This window comes from Lissotriton helveticus, chromosome 3_1, assembly GCF_964261635.1.
Source record: "Lissotriton helveticus chromosome 3_1, aLisHel1.1, whole genome shotgun sequence".
NCBI lineage: Eukaryota > Metazoa > Chordata > Amphibia > Caudata > Salamandridae > Lissotriton > Lissotriton helveticus.
This window is the reverse complement of record NC_136061.1, coordinates 1,654,187,301-1,654,211,058: the sequence shown is the minus strand read 5'-3', so window position 1 is coordinate 1,654,211,058 and position 23,758 is coordinate 1,654,187,301. Positions and strand designations below refer to the sequence as shown.

Genomic DNA, 23,758 nt, shown 5'->3' with positions numbered 1-23,758 from the left:
CCCCCGACCCCCTCCAAAGATGTCCAGGCTTGCTCGCTGCGCTTGCTCGGCACGGTGCACTACAACTAAAAGTTAAACCCCCACCACTTTCAAATGTCACCAGCCACCACTGCCTGTGATCCATTTTGTGTTAAGCCTGACCCATTTCATGGTTGTAATGCTAGAGGCACTCTTGTGGTCTGACACCCTGTGATGACCTTTAACTACCATTATTTTAACTGACTTTGATGTGTTTATTTAACACTAGCCTGAATGTACAATGTCCTGCATATGCCTGTTTGTCTTAAAAGTTTCTTTCTTGTAATCTCGCAGTCTTTCAGTGGGAGCTCTCATGAAGTAGGACAGCCTTGCCGAGAACAGAACGTGTGGGATGTGCATTTGAAAGCATGAGAGGGAGAGAGAGGTATGGAATGTACTTTTTGGTCCCAAAGTGCAGTGCTGTGGGCAGCGATGCACACATGTGCTCGGTGTTGTACATTGAGAGATAAAGTATGTGAATCTATAAGCAGCTGTGCACAATTGTGCATTGTGTCATACATTGATAAGAATGATGAAGTTCTTACTATTGGCTTTGACATGGCCTCATGTCATCCTTTTTTCTCACTCTGCCTTGCTTGAGCTTTATCTGCGTGCCCAGCAACGCTTGCAAGTTGTTTGGGTTAATCACGTTCAAGGATTGTTTTTGTGAGAGATTGTTTAATGTACCCTGAAGGCTTTGTGAGCTTCATCAAGATAAAGGCTGGAACATGCGAGATTTGGAGAAGGTGACGTGGGAACTCCTTCCTGCCATGGGAATGCTTGCTTGGAACCTGGCCAGTTCTGGTAAGATTCCTCTGGCACGGGGGAGGTCTCTCCCGAACCTTCTAGTGTGTTTTGAGATTATAAAGCTGAGGGTTGTTGACGTAGAAACCGGGACTTTGGAATCCGAACGGGAACTGACCCGTCCAGTTCGGAGCGTGGAACCCTGTTTGCTAAGGCTCTCAATCACGGCTGTTTAACTTCCCCAGTCAGGAGTGGGTTGAGATGCAGTGTTTCCACCAGGTGAAATATTGAGTTTTGGTTATTGCCATTGTGTTGTTTGGCCAGTGGCTTTGATCATTTGAAAAAACAACAATTGATGGACAGAATGCAGAACAATGTTATACATTCACCCCAGTACAGAGATCTGGGCCTAAATCCATCGTTTATTTGCTCACCATGCCATTCCAGTTTGAACCCAGCCATATGCAAATCAGTCTTGACCCTGTGCCCCATGGGAACAGTCCAGCCCGAACTGCCAAGCCTGGTCCTCCCTGGACTGGAAACAAGCATCCTAGGACCGGTTTCGGGCCTTCAGCCCTCATCAACCAGGATAGCTTGATTCCAGTGGCATGGAGAGCACAGGACTCATGTCTGAGCATACCCGTCCCACTCGGGGGGACAAATGCAAAAACAAAAATTGATGGACAGAATGCAGAACAAAGTCATACATTCACCCCACTACAGAGATCTGGGCCTAAATCCATCGTTTTTTTTCTCACCATGCCATTCCAGTTTGAACCGAGCCATATGCAAATCAGTCTTGACCCTGTGCCCCAGGGGAACAGTCCAGTCCGAACTGCCAAGCCAGGTTCTCCCTGGACTGGAAACAAGCATCCTAGGACCGGTTTCGGGCTTTCCGCCCTCATCAGCCAGGATAGCTTGATTTCAATGGCATGGAGAGCACGGGACTCACGTCTGAGCATACCCGTCCCACTCGGGGTGACAAATGCAAAAACAACAATTGATGGACAGAATGCAGAACAATGACATACATTCACCCCAGTACAGAGATCTGGGCCTAAATCCATCGTTTTTTTGCTCACCATGCCATTCCAGTATAAACCCAGCCATATGCAAATCAGTCTTGACCCTGTGCCCCATGTTAACAGTCCAGCCCGAACTGCCAAGCTAGGTCGTCCCTGGACTGGAAACAAGCATCCTGGGACCAGTTTCTGGCTTTCAGCCTTCATCAGCCAGGATAGCTTGATTCCAGTGGCATGGAGAGCATGGGACTCACGTCTGAGCACACCCGTCCCACTCGGGATTACAAAGGCAAAAACAACAATTGATGGACAGAATGCAGAACAATGTCATACATTCACCCCAGTACAGATATCTGGGCCTAAATTCATTGTTTTTTTGCTCCCCATGCCATTCCAGTTTGAACCCAGCCATATGCAAATCAGTCTTGACCCTGTGCCCCATGGGAACAGTCCAGCCCGAACTGCCAAGCCAGGTCGTCCCTGGGCTGGAAACAAGCATCCTAGGACCGGTTTCGGGCTTTCAGCCCTCATCAGCCAGGATAGCTTAATTCGCTTTGTTCGCCCTAAATTGGCAGGTATGCCCAGACGTGGGTCCCTTGCTCACTTTGCCACTGGATTCAAGAAAGCCTGGCTGATGAGGGTTATGAACCCAAAACCGGTCCCAGGATGCTTGTTTCTGGTCCAGGGAAGACATGGCTTGGCAGTTCGGGCTGGACTGTTCCCATGAGGCCCAGGTTCAGACTGATTTGCATATGGCCATGTCTGAACTAGGTTGGTGGAGTGAGCTAAAGAATGATGATGGATTAAACCCAGATCAGTTGACTGTGGGTGAGTGTTTGATTTGCTCAAACGCTCTGTCCATCATCCCCTTTGGTATCGCTTTGATCATTTGAGGCGTTTTCTTTGTGATGTGTGAGTGGGTTGAGGTGCACATTCAAAGTAATCATTTGATGTATATATATATATCTTTCTGATCTCTTGCAGGACGTCCTAATATATTTGCTTGAGTCTTACTTCATATTATTTGCTGCTTGTTTATTCATCAGTATTATTCATGCATTATATTTACCAAGTGTGTTATTATTCCTTGCATATAAACATATATATCTCTTTATATATTTGAATCTTCTGCATTAGGCATCTGGGAAAGCCTTTCTGTTAGAGAGCATTGTGTAAAATAAAACCCCAAGCCTCATTCTAAAAGAGAGAGCCCTTGCATTTTGAAAAATAAAACCCTTTTCTAAAGGTGTTGTTTGTTTTGAGTTATAGTCTTTTGCTTCGCCGAGTGTTGAGCCATCATATGGGAGCTGTATTATCTGAGAGGCGAAAGCAAGACAGAGTTACACGTTATTCAGGTCTTTCCACCCACGCATATATCTCCCTCTTCTCAAAGTTGAAATGTTGGCATGTATGGTTATACTACAAAAACCCACTATATAAGCCAGGTTCGGATTGTGTGCAGCTGTCCGTACGCTTTGAACCAATGTAAATGCAGCCAGAGCTCAGCGGGTTTTTTCTGGGCCTCTAAATGTTGGTGTTTTTTATTTTAGGCTCTAAGAAAATATATTACATGTACTTCAAATGCCTGCATGTCATTCTAGGTACACATTGTTTGCATCTTTAGAAGTGTAAATATTTCTTCCTTTGCTGAATCCTTTGGCAGCATAGATGGCCCAGCTGAGCCAACCCAACGCACTGTGTCCCACTGAGCTTCAACTGGCCCTGGTGCCTAGGCAAAGGGAAGTATGTCAGTTCAATATTCTTATTCGGGAGAGCTGCAATCCACGTGCACAAACAATGCCAGGAATATTGTCTTCAATCAAATATGTCAGGGTTGTCATGGCTTCCAACTGAGACAATAAGACACCCAAAGCCCCAACAGAGAAAAGAGCAGGCTAACAATTTTATCCATCAAAGACAGTACAGAGATGGGTGTCCACCCAGCAAAAATAGTAGGGAAATAAACCTACTGGGTAACCGACTTCTGACTCATCAGTGTCTGATAGAATCGGGAATTCAAAATGAAGGAATTCCAGGAATCCAGTCAAAATCAACTGAGTAACCTTATATCCTCTTGAAACTGAGAGAGAATAAGGGCCTTATTACGATGTCAGAAGGACATCGTTCCATAATTACTACCGCCCGACCTCCAGTCGGACGTCCGACTAGAGCATTGCAATGCGACCGTACATGGTGCGGTCGCATACTCCCATTCCTCAATGGGAGCTTGTGCAGCGGCCATAAATGGGCCATAGCATAAGCTCCCATAGACAAATGGGAGAATCTGTTTTTCCCTGCACCGCTGTAGTGCTAGAGGTACTCTTGTGGTCTGACACCCTGTGATGACCTTTGACTATCATCATTTTAATTGACTTTGGTGTGTTCTTTTACTCTAGCCTGAATATACAACATCCTGCATATGCCTTGTTTCTCTTAAAGGTTTGTTTCTTGTAGTCTTGCAGTCTTACAGTGGGAGCTGTCAAGGAGTAGAACAGCCTTGCCAAGAACAGAATGTAGGGGATGTGCATTTGAAAGCATGAGAGAGAGGTGTGAAATGTACTTTTTGGTCTCAAAGTGCAGTGATATGAGCAGTGGTGCACAAATGTGCACTGTGTTGTACATTGAGAGATGAAGTATGTGATGCTATAAGCAATGGTGCAGAAATGTGCATTGTGTTGTACATTGGCCAGTATTATTAATGTCTTACTATTGGCTTTGACATGGCCTCATGTCATCCTGAATTCTGACACGGCTTAGCTTCAGCTTCTCTGTGTGCACAGACACGCTTGCAAGTTGTTTGGGTTAATCACATTCAAGGATTGTGTTACGGGGCAAGGAGGAGGACGTAGACAGCAACTGTGAAATGCAAGTATTTTTATTGGAGATAAGGGAGTTCTGGTCTGTTACTTTCACAGTCCTACAGGGATATGAATCAAAACAAAGTCTCTCCTTGGGGAGGTGGTCAAGGATCTTCCTTCTCCTAACCCTGGCTGTCTGTGGGAGGTAGCGGCTGGCGTTATGGATCACAGCAACCCGCTTGTCCTTCGGCGTCTCCGGTCCAAGGGGTATTGGGGCGTATAAAGAGAAACAAAAGAAGAGAGACCTTTAGTCTCAGGCACAAGGTTTTTAGACTCGGGAAGGGTTTGTGAGGGATCACCCAGGGCCTATGGCGTGTGGAGGGGAGGGAAGGCCGAAACCGTAAATAACGAGGAACGAGCTACCTCTAGGAATCCCCGCCTTCTCCACCCATCCGCAGACGATCCTCCCTCTTCACTGGGCCCAGGAGTCGTAAACACACCTGTTGGAACCACGTTCCTTCGTGGGCGTGGCGGGGCGAGAAGCGATGTTGGCCTCCAGGCTCCGGTGGTCTCTCGAGGGCGTCTTCCGTCTCCGGCGTCCTGCAGTACGGCTCGGGTCCTGCGGCCTCGGCGTCCGGATCCACAACCGCTGCTGCTTCCTGTTTCTCCTCGCGCCCCTCTTCATTGGCTGTCGTCTCGCTGGGCCCCGCCTCCAAGGCCGAATCGAGAACTGGTTCCTGTTCCCAATTAAAGGGCCAGTATCCCGAAGGCCACTCGAGGTCGGCTCGTGGGCTGTCTGCTGCAGAGGGTTGAGGAGACAAAAAAGGGGGGTCAAAGGGGGAAGATGGAGGAAGAAGCTGGTCCAGACTCTCCGACTTCTGACAGATTGTTTTGTGATAGATTGTTTACTGTACCTTGGAAGGCTTCTGTGACCTTCGTCAAGATAAAGGCTGGAACATGCGAGAATGTAGAGGGAACGTGGGAACTCCTTCTTTCTGTGGAATGTTTGCCTGGAAGCTGGCCATTCCAGTACGTTTCCTTGAAGCAGAGGGCAAGCCTCTCTAACCTTCTAGTGTGTGTGTTTTGAGACTATAAAGCTGAGGGTTGTTGGGAGTCAAGATGGGGAGCTCACTTACAGAGTAGACATACTGCTGTAAGACAAATGGAACCTGAATCCTGGTCGAGAGTCCAAGCCCAGCTTGAATTGTCAAGGATGTCGAGTGAACGATCGGGTAAGGTGACTTGTTTCTGACTAGTGCCATTGTGATGCGTGGTTCAAGTGGCTGTGGTAATTTGAGGTGTTTGAGTTTTGATTATTGCCAATGTGATGTGTGGCCAGTGGCTTTGATCATTTGAGGTGTTTTCGTTGTAATGTGTGATTGAGTCAGAGTGCACACCCAAAGTAATTGTTTGAAGTATTCAGTGTATATATATCTTTCTTATCTCTTGCAGGACGTCAAGTATATTTGCTTGAGTTATATCTCATATTATTTGCTGCTTGTTTATTCATTAGTATTATTCATGCATTTAACCGTTGCATTTACCAAGTGTGTTATTATTGCTTGCATATAAATATGTGTATTTGAATGTGGTGCATTTGGCATCTGGGAAAGCCTTTCTGTTAGAGAGCATTGTAAAATAAAACCCCAAGCCTTATTCTAAAAAGATACTCTTTGCATTTTGTAAAATAAAACCCTTTTCAAGGTGTTGTTGTGTTTTACGTTTTGCTTCGCGGTGTTTGAGCCACCATGTGGGAGATTCTGTAATATCTTAAAGGCAGAGCAAGACATTTGGTGTCACAAACTGGATTCGAAAAAGTGCAATTTTAAAAGGGGAATATGCTCTCTAAAATGCCAATGTTTTCAGTTGCAGATTCCTAGATGCCAACTGAGTTATTTGAGTGGGAGATTGCCTCTAATGTATGTTTCACAGATGAGAGTCAAACACAGATATTTAAAAGTATACAAGATTTTTCTCTTAAAGAGGGAAAACAACTTGATATTTCATACAGAAATAGTGGTATCATTTTGAATGCATTGCTTAGCGCGTATTAAAAATGTGAACAGTTGGAAAAAGAACGTAATGAGCTGCAAAGAGAATTAGCTGACGCTCAGTTTGAAAATAAATCTTTGAAAAAAGAGTTGAACATGTACCAAGCTCCGAAGCCATTTATTATGCCAAGCTGTTCAGATAGCCAGAGTGATTCATTTGTGAAGGTTTTACAGGAGGTTTTAATGAATTCTTTTGAGGATGTTCCTCAGGCAGAAATGAATGTTATCTTGGTTGAATTTGAAGCTTCCGAAGTAACGTTGAACCGTGAAAATGTAAACGTGCAAAAAGATAAAGAAACCAAACAGTTAGAACTAGCGATGGTTGGTAGCAGTTATAAACCAGACATGTCAGTGAATGACAAACCTTGCTTTACATGGAGAAATGCAATTTTGAAAATAGAAATGACAGAAAATGTGATTTTTAAACTTGACTCTGAGTTTGATTTTGAAGAGAAACAGCAATGTGCTTTTGAATCTGCAAAAGAGATTATGCAATGTGTTTTAAACGTGTGGCCAATACAGAAAAAATACTTTGAATTTCATGTGACAGTTCAGGGGCAGTGTGCCACTTTGAGTATGTGCGAAAAAACAAGGAAAGGAGAGTGTGCTTTTAGACTTTTGGACTGAAACATTTTCAAATGCTGGAGAATGTTTTGCTTATACTGTGATAGATACAGGGCAAACACAGATGATTTTGACTTGTGCTCTAATAGATATAGGACACACACTGTTGATTTTGAGTTATGTTCTGACAGGCACTATACAGACACAAGTATCTGTGTGTTTTTGTGCTGTGACAGACATAGGACAGATACATATGCTTGTGTGCTTTTGCACACAGACAGACACTGGGCAGATGACAATAAGGCATTATGTGATTTTGACTTTTGAATTTTCTCAAATGCAATGGCTAAGAAGCAAATGTAATCAAATGGTACATACAGACAGAAACTGCAGTTTTGCATGAACAGTTGGTGCAGGTCCCAATAGAAAGTCCAGGGGTGGTGCCTGAGGTGCCTGAGGCACAGGATTCCCCAGTGAAGTGGCAAATTTTACTTCAAAGCGCAGCTACCGTGTATTTTCATGGTCCTATACATTCACTAGACAGAACCTTTAATTCCCTTACAGATGAAAAGGCTAAAATCTTGGCGACCGAGGTGGTGACACACAATTCTGATGTGGTGGGCATGACTAAGTGCGAGCACCTAGGAGAGAAAGACCATACTAACAGGTGGACAGAAAATGAAGGGATACATATCCCCCTAGATTTACTTAGAACTGTGATTCCTATTCGTCAGTATGCACAGCGCAGACCAGTCCCACAGATGGTGAGGGGCCAGTTGAAGAAAGGAAAATTACCAGAGCAGATAGAGTAGATGGATTGCCTTGGGCTCATGCCAAATGATCAAGGGTGCACGTATTCAGGAGTGTGTGGAGAAATACTCAGGAAGGAGACGGTCCCAGTCCTTCTTGCTGTGCAGGGAACAGGAGAGTTTCACTCCAATACCAAGAATTCAGAGGCCATAGTGTGGGTAGAATTCTCAGATGATTCCTTTGTCTGAGTGGGCCTGTGAGGGTGTGGGACCTCTCCCCCCACCCCTGCAGTGATCACTGGACAATGCTAGCTGACATCCTTTGGCCGAACAAACCAGATGAACTTACCGAGCCACTGATAATAGACTGCGTGAAAATGAAGCAAAATGTTTAAAAATAAGTTCAAACATAGAGAGTGTTGACTTTTCACACAGGAGGATGTTTTCATTCAGTCTAGAAAGTTACCAGAAATGCAGTTTTGAAAAAGAACAAAAAAGAAATATATTGTGAAATTGAAATGGAAGAAGATACTTTTCAGTTTGAAGATGATGATGTTGCCTTTATTTTTTAGCACAAAATATATAGGTTTGGCTGCTTCAATTATAGAGTTCCAGAATTAGCCATTGGTGACATTAGGAACATTAATGAGTTCAATTGCTTGATTCTAGTTTACATGCTTGTTACATGCTTTTATGATTTCACTGTTTTAGTGTAATGTTCAATTATATTTGTGCTTTCAGATAAGAAGTTCAGTTTTTGATATATGTATGTTATGATAGTCAAAGGTCATGGGGTGGAATGTAGTGCTAGAGGCACTCTTGTGGTATGACACTCTGTGATGACCTTTGACTATCATCATTTTAATTGCCTTTGTGTGTTATTTTAATCGAGCCTGAATGTACACCGTCCTGCATATGCCTTGTTTCTCTTAAAGGTTTCTTTCTTGTAATCTTGCAGTCTTTCAGTGGGAGCTGTCACGGAGTAGCCATCCTTGCCAGGAACAGAATGTGTGGGATGTGCATTTCAAAGCATGAGAGAAAGAAAGGTGTGGAATGTACTTTTTGGTGCAGTGGTATGAGCAGTGGTGCACAAATGTGCACTGTGTTGTACATTGAGAGATGAAGTATGTGATGCTATAAGCAGTGGTGCACAAATGTGCATTGTGTTGTACATTGGCAAGTATTATTCATTTCTTACTATTGGCTTTCACATGGCCTCATGTCATCCTGAATTCTGACTCTACCTTGCTTCAGCTTCTCTGTGCTCACAGACACACCTGCAAGTTGTTTGGGTTAATCATGTTCAAGGATTGTTTTGTGAGTGATTGTTTTATGTACCCTGGAAGGCTTTCATGAGCTTCGTCAAGGTAAAGGCTGAAACATGCAAGAATGTAGAGGGAACGTGGGAACTCCTTCCTGCCATGGAATGATTGTTTGGATGCTAACCAGTTCCAGTAAGTTTCCTTGGAGCTGAGAGGAAGACTCTCAAACCTTCCAGTGTTTGTTTTGAGACTATAAAGCTGAGGGTTGTTGACAGCCAAGGTGGGGCGCTCACTTACAGAGTAGACGTACTGCCTTTAGACAAATGGAACCTGAGTCCCGATCGAGAGTCCAACCCCAGCTGTGAACGGGCCCCCAGTCCATTGGCTGTGGTCATTTGAGGTGTTTGAGTTTTGATTATTGCCAATGTGATGTGTGGCCAGTGGCTTTGATCGTATGAGGTGTTTTCTTTGTGATGTGTAGATGAGTCAGAGTGCACATCCAAAGTAATTATTTGAAGTATTCAGTGAAATATATATCTTTCTTATCTCTTGCAGGGCGTCCAGCATATTTGTTTGAGTTTTATCTCATATTATTTGCTGCTTGTTTATTCATTAGTAGTATTCATGCATTTAACTGTTGCATTTAAGAGAGTCTTTGCATTTTGTAAAATAAAACCCTTTTCAAGATATTGTTGTGTTTTACGTTTTTGTCCCGGGGGCATCCAGTCCGGGACATTGGAAAACAATGACTGTATTGATGGGACTATGCCGGTCTTACCTCTCCCCTCACAGCAACCCGAAACCTGGAACATGGCAGGAGCAACCCTCTTCCGACAGCCAGAGGAATCGGGACCGTGTTACTTTAACTGGGCTGAGTTCGCGGAAGACCCCGCCCCCTGGGACGTCACGGTGGTTGAGACTGAAAACCCAGGAAGAACGGAGGAGGAGAGAGGCCCGATGCGAGCGACAGTAGGAGAGAGAGAAGAAGCTGTGGAACGAGCTGAAGAAGGTCGGACTGAGGACCCCAGAAGAGATGGGACCCTGCAACAGACGGGAGAGCCAGGAGTCCAACGTTTCCACTCTTCGCCCAGCCACTCGTCAGGAGACGCGTGGCGCACCCAGGTACGGGCGTGAGTCTCGGGGTGGGCAGGGAGGAAGCGATTCAAACTCCTCTAATTCTCACACCGGCAACTCCCCTCACCACCCCTTTCCCTGAGCACTTCTCGGCACGCGACAGCTGTTATTGGTTGCTCGTATTTCACCTGCTTGAAATCGTTTTGTGCACCCTCACTCCCCTTCCCTCGTAGCAATAGCGCAAAACCCCAGACTGAATCCAAGTCCTTGTTTCTTTTATTTTCTTTGCTTTCCGGACCGGAGGCTGACTTGCGAGGAACCATGGAGTGGAGGAAGAAGGGAAGATCCTCTCTAAAAGGACAGGCGACCTCAGACAAAAACTCCGAAGCTGCATTACCCTATTATAGACAAAGCCCTAGAAGAAAAAAACTGTTGAAGCCAATAAAGGCGACTTTAAAACCAATACCGGTATCTGTGAGTTCATCAGTCCCACTTTCACTGGTGGAGAACGCGGGCATAGAAACAACCATCTGTCCCCAAAAGATGGAAGACATACTGCAGCACATAGTGAAAGGTCAAGAGCAGTTAGGGTGGACTGTCGAGCACCAGTTAAACTCCGCCCAAGCTGACAGAGAGACATTTAAAACTACAATTGCCGCACAAATTGAAGGGTTGCAGAAAATGATAGGAGAGGCCCCGACCAGTGCTTACCGGGAACCTCAAGGTCCCCCTCCTAGTCCCTTGGGAGTATCGCTCCAAAAATACATACCTGGAGAGGACCCCGACGCATTTTTGTTGAACTTTGGGAGGGCTGCCCATGCGTGCGGCTGGCCCCTGGCGAAGTGGCCGTTTTTTCTTGCACCCCTATTATCTGCTGATGCTCAGGCGACATATCAGGTAGCTAACGCAGCGGGGAACGTCCCCTACGCCACTATCAACACCATTATCCTAAACCATCTTGGTCTCGATTCGGAGGCTTATCGAGTAAGGTTTAGGAAAGAGCGAGCAGCCCCAGGGAAAAACCCAAAGACTCGTTTTTTTCGTTTGAAAATGGCAGCTAACAAATGGCTCACCCCGACAGTGTCCTCCAAGGAAGAGATCATGGACAAAATTTATTTGGAGCAATTCTTGGAGGCACTACCATATAACACCCAGAAATGGCTGCGGCAGCATCCCGGTCTCACCACAGACCAAGCAGTAGAGATGGCGGTAACGTTCGCGAGAGCTCAACCACGTTTTCCTCCGTGGGAACCAGAGAAACCTACCAAAGGGGTAGCAACGAGAACGGACAAGAAACCGTATCAGCCTCAACCTAACAAACCAGAGATACCCAGCTTCAGGGGGCCACAATGTTTCGAATGTGGAACCTGGGGCCACATCGCCCGTCTGTGCCCTAAAAGAAAGACGCTGGAGGAACCCATGGAAGTGGGATATCTCCCCAGGACTGTTCTATATTCGGCGGAATTGGGAGGAGCATATCATGTGAGCGTAAGGGTAAACGGGGAAGAGGTTAGGGTGCTGCTGGATTCAGGCTGCAAACAATCTGTCATAAAAAGGGGTATTCGTCAAGGCAAACCAGGTCGTCCCCAATACATGGGTGTATATTAAGTGTGTCCATGGGGATATAAAGGAGTATCCCGTAGCCCACATAACATTAGAATTGACTGGGGGTAAGGCCTATACCGTGAAGGTGGGGGTGCTTGAGACTCTCCCAGAAGAGATAATAATAGGGACAGACAACCCCAATTTTCTAGAATTGTTCACGCACGCTCTCCAATTAACCGCGCACCAAAACCAAAAGAAAACCCCTACCGCCCCCTCTGTGCCAGCTCTACTTTCCCCTGAACCCTGGGCCACTGATCAAAGCTTTAAGTTTGCGCAGGCTAATGACATCTCCCCTTTTTTTTTTTATAAATCTTTTTATTAGAACATAACAGCTCCATCACAAAGCACATCGGAGAGCAAGGGAAGTTCATTGGCAAAGTTCACATTACAATCACATAAGACACTTCGGAGTAATCCATTCTGGCCTACCCCCTCAGCACATCCCCTATGGAACTTAGCTTCCTGTATATAGGCACCCATAACCCCCCTGTCTAGGCCCCCCACCCCCCTCGTGGTCCCCCCCTTCCCCTGTGTCCTCCCCCCCTTGCATCGTGATCAGCGTCTCTTACATCAGCGGGTGGTTGGTCTCACAGCGCGCGCGACTAACTGAATGTTACACAGACCATACCAGCTAGTGGGGATCTCCCGTTAACAGACATCTCTTATCCCAGTTCCGATCCATCTGGGGTGTTTAACCATTCCCCCCTGTATCGTCTCCATGCCAGTCATATCTTCTCCCATTTCTTGGGGCAGCCCCGACTGCTATAAATAACCTTCTCCGCCTTTTGGCACCAATCCAGGTCCCGTTCCCATTCCTCCACGACACCTCCCTTTTTAATGCTTGGGAACAGGCTCATGTGACACAAGATACCCCGGACCCCAGATTTCCCAGTTTCCTTATTAAAGAAGGGCTCCTATACAGGCAAGGGGATAAAGAGGCCCCGCATCAGCTTCTTATCCCTGTATGTTTTAGAGAACAGATCATGTTTTATGCACATACGCATTTATTGGCCGGACATATAGGGAGCGAAGAAACAACACAGAATATATTGAAGCATTTCTACTGGCCTGGAATTTACAACGACATCAAGATCCATTGTCAAACCTGTGAGGTCTGTCAAAGACATGCACATCGTCCACCTGCCGTGCCCCTGCAACCCCTTCCGATCATAGGCACCCCATTTGAGAGGGTGGAGATGGACTTGATAGGGCCTCTTCCTAGAACCCGGAGGGGGAACCTATACGCATTAGTCATTGTAGATTACGCCACCCGGTTCCCCGAAGCCTTCCCCCTGAAAGCCACAATGCCCGAGCCATAGCGGAGAAACTGATCGAACTATTCTCCCGGGTAGGGTTCCCGCGGGAAATTCTAACCGACCAGGGAACACCCTTCATCTCCCGGTTGATGCGGGAAATGTGCAAAATGCTCGATCTTCGTCACATTAAAACATCAGCCTACCACCCGCAAACAGATGGACTTGTGGAGCGGTACAATGGCACTCTCAAGTCCATCCTCAAGAATATGCTGTCAGTAAACGGGACGGAGTGGGATCGCATTCTACCCTTGGCCCTTTATGTCATCAGGGGACAAACGCAAAGTAGTCTTGGGTGTTCTTCATTTGAATTATTGTATGGCCGACAACCAAGAACACTTCTTGAAATGACTAAGGAGGCCTGGGAAACCGAAGAAGCCGGAGAAGATTGCACGGTCTTGGAATACAGCCAGTCCTTAAAAAAATAACTAACCAAGATAGGAGAACTGGCATACTCCAGCCTGGTGAAAAACCAAGAGAAACAAAATAAAATATATGACAAAGGGAAACGATGGAGGAGACTAGAAGTAGGGGATTGGACTCTAGTTTTACTTCCCTCCAGTACAAAAAAATTCCAATCAGAATGGATGGGACCCTACAAAGTGACTGGGACAGTGGGAAGAACGAACTATAAAATCCAGCTCTCCACACAGAAAACACAGATTTATCACATCAACTCCTTGAAAAAGTGGATAGGTCCGGTACGCAAGAGTTCCCATCTCGTCGTACCCACGAAATCTTCCTCTACGTCGACTCTGGAGATGTTGGTGATAAATGACGAACTAAGAAAAGAAGAACAGGAAGATATCCAGACCACCCTGCGCCCTTTTGCCCCCGTATTCTCCGATCTACCCGGGAAAACCACCGTAGTGGAGCATCGCATAGAAACACCGGCGGGGGCTGTGGTAAAACAAAAGCCATATCGGATACCAGCTGCCAAGAGATCGGATGTGCGTAGAGAGGTACAAGAGATGTTGCGTCTGGGCGTGATCCGACCATCCAGGAGCGAATGGTCATCGCCAATAGTGATGGTTCCTAAACCCGATGGTAGCAACAGGTTTTGTATGGACTTTAGGGCACTGAACCATATCTCCTCTTTTGATGCCTACCCGATACCCCGCATCGATGAGCTCATAGAAAAACTTGGAGAAGCCAGATATATCAGCACATTAGATTTGACGAAAGGCTACTGGCAAGTGTCATTAAGAGAAGAGGACAGGAAAAAGACAGCCTTTGTAACACCTGACTGGCTCTATGAGTTCAACGTACTCCCCTTCGGCCTGCATGGAGCGCCTGCAACGTTTCAGCGCCTTATGAACGAGGTACTACGGGAACATCAATCGTTTAGTTCCGCCTATATAGATGACATCATAATCTTTAGTCCAACCTGGGAGAGCCATATGAAGCACATCCAAACCATCCTCGATTCCCTGGAAAAAGCAGGCCTACACATCAACTCAAAAAAATCGCGTATTGGCTATCAGAAGGTGAAATATCTAGGGTATATTCTGGGCCATGGCGTCATTGAACCCCAAATAGAGAAGGTACGAGCGATTGCTGAAAATCCCTTCCCCCAGAACATGAAGGAAATTAGAGCCTTCCAGGGTCTAATCGGCTATTATCGCCGATTCATTCCGGCTTTCTCAGAAGTAGCAGCCCCTCTAACAGACACCCTGAAAAAGGAGTCCAAAAATACCTGCTACCACTCCCCTACCCGGCCATGTGGAATGTTTTCAATAATTTAAAACGAGCCATCACCACCAATCCGGTATTAACACCGCCAGACTTTACACGTCCCTTCCTTCTACACACGGATGCATCAGAGTATGGGGTGGGGGCAGTCCTTTCCCAGTTAACACCTGAGGGGGTGGAGCACCATATACTTTACGTAAGTAGGAAGTTATTTCCACGGGAGTTAAAATACCCCACCATTGAGAAAGAGTGTCTCGCGATAAAATGGGCAGTGGATAAGCTAAGGTATTATTTGGAAGGACATCCCTTTACGCTCTACACAGACCACGCTCCCCTAAAGTGGATGAGCCAGAACATCTCCCAGAACCCTCGGGTCATGAGATGGTTCTTATCATTGCAACGTTTTTCATTCACTGTGTTCCATCGGAAGGGAACGAGTAATGCCAATGCCGCCTACCTTTCTCGGTTTCCTCTCCCCAATCGGGAGAATCCAGAGGGGGTGGTATGTCCCGTGGGCATCCAGTCCGGGACATTGGAAAACAATGACTGTATTGATGGGACTATGCCGGTCTTACCTCTCCCCTCACAGCAACCCGAAACCTGGAACACGGCAGGAGCAACCCTCTTCCGACAGCCAGAGGAATCGGGACCGTGTTACTTTAACTGGGCTGAGTTCGCGGAAGACCCCGCCCCCTGGGACGTCACGGTGGGTGAGGCTGAAAACCCAGGAAGAACGGAGGAGGAGAGAGACCCGACGCGAGCGAGAGTAGGAGAGAGGGAAGAAGCTGTGGAACGAGCCGAAGAAGGTCGGACTGAGAAGAGACGGGGCCCTGCAACAGACGGCAGAGCCAGGAGGCCAACGTTTCCACTCTTCGCCCAGCCACTCATCAGGAGACGCGTGGCTCACCCAGGTACGGGCGCGAGTCTCGGGGTGGGCAGGGAGGAAGGGATTCAAACTCCCGTAATTCTCACTCCGGCAACTCCCCTTACCATCCCTTTCCCTGAGCACTTCTCGGCACGCGACAGCTGTTATCGGTTGCTCGTATTTCACCTGCTTGAAGTCGTTTTGTGCACCGTGTGCTCCCTCACTCCCCTTCCCTCGTAGCAATAGGTCAAAACCCCAGACTGAATCCAAGTCCTTGTTTCTTTTATTTTCTTTGCTTTCCGGACCGGAGGCTGACTCGGGAGGAACCCTGGAGTGGAGGAAGAAGGGAAGATCCTCTCTAAAAGGACAGGCGACCTCAGACAAAGACTCCAAAGCTGCATTACCCTTTTATAGACAAAGCCCCAGAAGAAAAAAACTGTTGCAGCCAATAAAGGCGACTTTAAAACCAATACCGGTATCTGTGAGTTCATCAGTCCCGCTTACAGTTTTGCTACGCCGTGTTTGAGCCACCGTGTGGGGGATTCTGCATTATCTGAAAGGGCGAGCGAGATATTTGCATGGCAGGTGCCAGTCGCACGGTGCAGGGAGCAACAGGGCGGTACCTTAGGTGACCACTCGGACCCCAACCAGAGGCCGCAGGAAGAAGGGGGCCCTACTAGGGGCCCCAAAAGTCACTTTCCGACAAGTTTTCCATGTCAGAATGCCCAACATGGAAAGCCTCTTGGACACCGACATTGTAATCCCGACAACTGAAAAGCCATCCATTGGGATTATGGTAAGGTCTCCGACTGGACGATGGGCTCCTTGAGCCGGTCGGAATTCAGCCAGAATGACCAGCCGGTTTCACTTTTGACCGCCTGCACCCTAATGTGGCGGTTGAAAGTGAAACCCACGGTGAGACTCAGAAAGCCTCCAACCTGAGGTCGGAGGCTTTTCGAGTCTCATCGTAATGAGACCCTAAGTGTCTACAAGTTACTTGGTCATTATGGGTACTTCCTGGCTGCTAAGTGGACCCATGTCATATTTGATATGCTAAGCCAATTCTGTGCTTTTACCCAGTTGCTCTCAGTATCCTTGGATTTCAATCCTTTCCTTGTCTTATATAATTAGGTAAGTCGGAAGCAGACTTCAACAGGTAGTACGCTCTTGTACAAATCTACACCCTTTAGAATTGCCTAGGAAAGGGGTGCGTCTTCTTATATGAAAGACATGGAGGAAAGAGCTGCCACACAAATGGTGTAATGCCCATGTCCAAACAAACATTACTGTTACAGCAATTGCACAACCCTTCTTCACTAAACAAATATCACACTCATGTCAAGTATACAATTCTGCTTTTTGAAAACCAACATCACATAATAGGTGAGGGTGGCACAGTTCCTCACCAGAAAGTGTCACCCTTATTAAAGGCACACTACCAATTTTCAAATAGGGCTGTGGTTGCCAAATTGCTCCAGGTCCAGAGAACGCCACTTTTCCAGACCTGATATTTTGTTTTTAAAATCATTATTTTGGATATTTGAGTCCACATGGTTTAACGGAAACAAACACTAGAGCGTCCGGAAAGCATTGCTTGCTTAAATGAAATTACAGAGCTGTCAATGAGGAAGGTTCTGCAATGGAGCAAAATGGAAAGCCTAATTAAACATGCATATCAAGTGTGTTAACAGTGACCACAAAACAAAGATCACACTTAAAACCTATGTGCACCACAGCCCTTCTTCACCAAAATGCAGGCCTCACCAAATGCACTGCAATTGCTTGTACACACAGTCTTACATAACTGGGCACAAAAGTCATTCATTGTTATAACATTTATTTATTTCCAGTGAACATGGCAGGGGATCCACGGACATACTGCTACATTAACACAATTAAATATCCTTCATTACAAACATACCTAAAATGACAAAATAAGGGGGGCGTGGTCAACCGCCGATCAAGATGGCCACTTCTTGACGGGGCTCCTGCCACCCACCGCAGTAATCCTTTTATATTGCTCAAATTTCCATATGCCGTTGAGGAAAAGGCTAGGAAGAAGTGCACAACACTTTGGTGAGGATATTTTGGAGCTCAGCAGCTAAACCGGCCAGTGGGCCTATGAGATAAGGTGCGGCCCTGGAATGGCGTTATACTGTGGCAGAGAGGGGACGGTGGACCCGATGGCGCACCGTGAAGAGTAAATCGGTTTAATAAAACTCCACCAGCTTCAGGCGGACGTCTCTACAGGAGTGAGTGACGACAACACCACCCAGAGCAAGCTGTGTGGGGCAGCGATGGAGTGGTCGCAGATTTCTGCTGAGTCGGTTGGTGAGAGGTGTGTGAGGCGCGAAGCAGCCCTACACTCCATGACTCATGGAGGCCCCTGACGGCCCGATAAAATACCAGTAAGTGAGCCACGGGGGCTAGAAAAGTGCCACATGCCCCAGCGCAGGGCTCGAGAGCTCACGGAGCTAATTTGTTTTCAGGCAGCGAGTGCCGTGGTTCGGCGAGGGCGCCTCCCTGCTGGGAGGCCCTGAAGATGCCTGGGAGGTCGTTGCTCGCTCCTGGACCCAGGTCGATTTGGCTCCGACTATGTGTGTTCAGCTCTGGAGTGTGGCTGGACAGTGGAGGCTGCCCCTCAGTCACAGGTGGAGTTATGTTATGTTATGTTATGTTAGCAGGAACTTCTAGCACGCACGGTCACCAGAAGGTTTCATGGCGCTAATCTTGGGTAGTGTCACTGTGCAACGGACTGTGCGTAGGCTTGCTCAAACAACCAGGTCTTAAGTGCCTTTCTGAACCCCAGCAGGTTGTCGTGCATCCTGATTGCTAGTGGTAACGAGTTCCAGAATTTAAGGGAAAGGTAGGAGAACCTACACCCTCCCTGACGTTTGAGTGTAATGGCAGAGGTAGTCAGTAATTGATGATGAGTTGACCGTAGGTTGTGAAGTGGGGCGTGCTTTACAATCATGCAGCTGATGAATTTGGGGCTCCTGCAGTGCAAGGCCTTAAAGATTAAGCACCTTGTCTTAAAAGCTGCACGTTGGGCAATAGGTAGCTAGTGAAGTTTGGATAACCATTGTCTGGCAGATTGCCATTTAGGTTGTTTGTAAATTAATCTCGCAGCCTGGATCTGTACTATTTGTAGGCATTTGAGTAGGAACAGAGGCAGGCCGAGGTAAATAGAATTTGAAAAGTCAAGATGCGAGAGAACCAGAGCTATCACAACCTGTATGAGAGCTGAATGGGTCAGCAAATGGGCGAGCTTCCTGATTTTACGCAATTGGAGAAATAGGTGGAGACCACTGCCCCCACTTGCCCTCTAAGCGAGAGATCTGCGTTTATAGTGACCCCAAGGCTTTTCACGGAGGGAGAGGGAGTGGGGGGGATTCTAATTCTGTCGGCAAGTAGTGTGGGCCCCAGGAGATCTCACTCTTCCCAGGCAACACTAGTTCCGTCTTGCCCGGGTTGAGTTTAAGATGGTTAAGGTCCATCCAGCACTGAATGTGAAGCATAGTGGCTTGGAATTCAAGGACAGAGTCAGGGGAATCCAAGGTGAAGACGAGCTGGAGATCGTCAGCGTAATTGAAGGTAGTGATCTTGCTGTTTTTTAATGAGTGAATCAGGGGCATGAGGTAGAGACTGAATAAGTATGGGAATAGTGACGAGCCCTGTGGTACCCCGTATGTGGTGGCGAGCTTAAGGGCAGTAAAAGGGCCCAGTCGTACTGCCTGTGTTCTACCTTCAAGGAAGGATTTAGTCCAGTTGTATGCGGGGCCCAATATACCGGCCTGTTCGACACAGTCCATCAGAATTTTATGATCAACCGGGTCGAACGCTGCCGAGAGGTCCAAGAGCACCAAGGCCTGTGGGACGCCCTTGTCCACATTTGCTCTCAGAGTGTCCAGTACCACAAGGATTACTGACTCAGTTGAGTGAGCGGGCCGAAAGCCAGCTTGGTGTGGCTCTAGGTGTTCTGACTGTTCAATGAAATTGGAAAGGTACCTGGCAACGTGGGCCTCTAGGATCTTGGCCCAGAAGGGGAGGAGAGAGATGGGGTGGTAATTAGCATCCCTGCATCACTTATAAGAGGTGACAGCTTGCCATTGCCCTCAATATTTCACCTCTGTTGCTGAGAGGGGGTGCTAATATATGCCTCATTGACTGTTACAATTCAGGTAACACCAGGTACAGAGCAGAAGTGGGCACCATTAACCAATCATTTGAGGGGTGTCAAATGGAAACTCGACAGGCCACAGAGGCGTCCTTGTCTGCTCTCTGGTAGGCTACGGTGAGTACCAAGACCCACCCCGACTCATCCTTTGGTACCACAATTGCAGTGAAGTTCGATAAGTGATAGTCTGAGCTCTAAAGATAGTAATGACTGGAAGCAAGGGGCCTTGTATGGCTCATCAGACCAAAATCGATAAATATGCACAACTCAAAACTGAAACACGTGCTTTGGCAATGGCGGGTCAGCAGCCATCGTCCGGGCGGCCTCTGTGGCTAAGGATGCCCCACCTTTTCAAGATATTATGGCAGTGTTCCAGGGCATTAAAATATCCCTTAAGGGCAAAATAGACTCAGTAACTACCGAAGTTGTGCTGATGCACGGCGACCTGCTAAATATGGGTTTACGTATCAAAGATGCTTAAGATTCAATAGCACACTAAAGACTGAAATGAAGACACTACACGCCCAATTCAAGAAATTGCCAGTACGAATTATCCTAGAGGCTAGAGTGGAAGACTTTGAAGGGCAGTTGCGCTGAATAATGCTCATATAATTGGGGTGTACATCAAAGCTACAGTGAGATGGAATGCACCAAGTTGAATACTGAGTGCTAATAGGCATCCTATGATCTCAAGAAATGAGCCCAGAACCCCTCTTTTTCCCTTTCCATGATGACCAGAATTGCTGTGAGAATCTCTTGGTTTGCATTGTGTGTGTATCTTTGGGGAGCAAGTGTGTTTCCTGGGTCAAGCTTATGTCTCCCTGTGAGTGTTCTACCAGAGAGAGAACTGCAGCCCTCTTGATGGAATTGTTGGAGCCTCGTTGATTGAGGCTAAGTTTCTTAATCTCCAGGGTCAAGAGAAAGGAGGAGGCTAAATAATAGTGGGCATGTAACTCACAGGACAAGCTGGGAGAGACACAGAGGCCTGTCTGTCGGGAAAGCCTCATGATAGACTACTAGGTGTATGCAGCGTTGGTCCGATGTAGCCCGTTGGAAGGGGAACCCCAATAAATCAACCAAAGTCCCAACCAGATAACATTAACAAACATAGATACACATCTTACATCGACTGAAAGAGAACTCTTCGAACAGGAGCTCACCGATAGTGAAGTTTTGCAGGCCATATGGGCATTATACTCAGAAGACTGGAGGCTCAAATGGCCTGCTATTTAACTATACCATCTCACAGCGGCCATAATTGCCCCCTTCCTTCTGCGAATGTTTCAAGAAAGTCAAGAAGCCGGAACGCTACCAGCAGATCAGAGCATAGCTAATATAGTGGTAATCCATAAAGACGGGGACGCCGACGCGGTTTTCACGGCTGCTGCCACTGTACCTAGGACTACATTGGGGACTCTAAAGTCCACAAAACCTTGCTTCTCCCAAGAGGGAGGGACCTCCAGATGAGCTATTAAGCGCCACAGCCTCTCCTTGGTGCGGGACACCGACGAGGTTTTTACCACTGCTGCCACTGTACCTAGGAATGCATTGGGGACTCTAAAGTCCACAAAGCCTTTCTTCTCTGAGGAGGGAGGGGCCTCCAGATACGCTCTTAAGCACCACAGCCTCTCCACGGCACGGGACACCGACACATTTTTCACTGCTGCTGCCACTGTACCAGGGACTGCATCGTGGACTCTAAAGTCCACAAAGCCTTGCTTCTCCCAGGAGGGAGAGGCCTCCAGACGCGCTCTTAAGTGCCACAGCCTCTCCACGGCGCGGGACGCTCACACGGCTTTCACTGCTGCTGCCACTGTACCGGGGACTGCATCGGGGACTATAAATTCTACAAATCCTTGCTTCTCCCAGGAGGAAGGGGCCTTCAGACGCGCTCTTAAGCATGACAGCCTCTCCATGGCACGGGACGTGCCCGAGCCAAGGGAGGGCCCGTCCTTGCCCGTCACTGACAGGAAGTGGCAGGGAAGGGCCACCCCCCTTTCATCTGGCTCCTGGTCATAGGACTTACCACGAACCAGCAAGGACACACATTGGCTTTTGCGATATTGTACAGGTACTGCATACTTGTTGTTGCCATGTTTAGCTGGGATCCCATGTCCTTCTGTCTTGTACTTGGTTGAATCCACTGCGTACTTGCGCACAAGGGCAGTCTGTTGCTATTTGATAACTGATAGAGCGGAGTACTTGTATATACTTGGGTACGATTGGTCTAGTCCTGGTCGATAATAATTTGAACCTCAGAAGGATGGAAAAAAGGAAATCCATGGAGGGTAGCGGAGGAGGGGGTGGTGGTGGTGCAAATGGGAGGGCCGACAAGAGAAAGAAGGCTGGGTAGACACAAAAAAACATGCAGTCAGTAACTGTGTTTTGAATCGGATAGATACCCTCATTAGTGAATGTGAGGCTATACTAGAGGGCGAACCAACTACACAGCCTGGTATTGTAAAATCTCCCGATCGACCCATCGACCACTATTCTTAGCCCAAGCCGTCAGCCTACCATCCTTGCTATCCAAGCCATGTTTCATAAACCAGCCAAAAAAGAGGGTCCCGCGTCAAACAGGGTTGATACAGCGAGGGCTTGTCAGTCCCCCAACAAGCCCCCAGGTAATAATCACCAGCAGTTGGGACCTGTTATCGCCTGCTCCAACAGGTTTTTACCCTTGGCAGATCAGCTCGAGGGGGGCAGGGAAGACAGACCGCAATGCCCCCCTCCCTCTCTGTCTTCTCTGCCCTCTCAGACTCCTAGTATAGAGCCTGGCCCAACTCCTAATATTGAATCCCAGGAAGTACACGGTCTTATTAACACTCTTAGACTAGAAGTAGGGACCATGAGAACAATGATTGAGGGCCTTACTTCCATGGTTAATCCCTTACTTCCAAGGATTTCTCCTGTTCTGAGAATATTAACCCTAAAACAAGACACCCACCCCAATCCTGTGAGATTAATCTTGTAGTAAGTGAGACAGAAACCATCAATAAGGGCTCCTGTCGAAATGGCCCTACCCAGCCCGCCCATGCTGCCATGCGTCACATGTTAGCACCAGCTCTCCAGAGTATTAAGCGCCCAATTGACTCTAGCAAAAGCCAACATAATACTGCCCACAGTAGGGCAGCATCTGTGCAGGCGCACCCAACCTGTATTAGACGCACTTCCTTACCATCGGTACATTATTCCACGTAGAGCTTACAAAATCGACCAGCTGATTTGACTAGCTCCAATTTGCCCCAGACTCCCAAAATATTTATGGTCAACGTACTTAAGTACGTTAATAGGAATGGCGTTGAAACCACGGACTCCCTGACTAATAAAGTTATCCACTGGTTTCGTCATGTTAGGGGCTGCCGCTCAGTTATTCTGGAAGATATCATCAGGGCACATAGACTCACCTCCTGAGTTTAACCGCTAGACAGTATAGAGCTTACGTTGAAGGGGGCTGATCTCACAGAAAGTCTCCTAGCTCTAGAATTCCACACATGCCCCCCAGAAGCTTCTTCCATTCAGTTTAGGGGGAATCTACTTAGTAGCCAATGTCAGCGACCCGCTAGGCAATCATCTATTCCCCTAACAGGATGTTCCTCTCTGGAGGCTAACGACTTACTGCAGAGTAAAACTCAAAAACCCCTGGGATCTCATACCGCTTCCCCAAATAGCAGGGTTACCATTTTTAATGTCTCCTTCTAGTACCGAGCCCCAGGTAATAGTCTCTGAACAGGCGCCTAGCAACATACTGACAACATCTCATTCACCTGTAAGGATGCGGGCTCCTAGTGGTGAACCATCTAATATACCCAATGGGCAAGAAC

General features: G+C 47.3%; 1 protein-coding gene across 1 annotated transcript in view; it reads left to right on the top strand.

Annotated features, from left to right (window-relative positions):
• Nucleotides 1-309: 309 nt before the first annotated feature.
• LOC144823691 (glycerol-3-phosphate dehydrogenase 1-like protein) overlaps nucleotides 310-23,758 on the top strand; it is a 185,556-nt gene continuing 162,107 nt past the window's right edge. Inside the window, exon 1 of the mRNA XM_078682426.1 lies at nucleotides 310-403. Coding sequence (XP_078538552.1) covers nucleotides 387-403 — 17 coding nt within the window. The 5' untranslated portion in view covers nucleotides 310-386. The remainder of the gene's footprint in view (nucleotides 404-23,758) is intronic.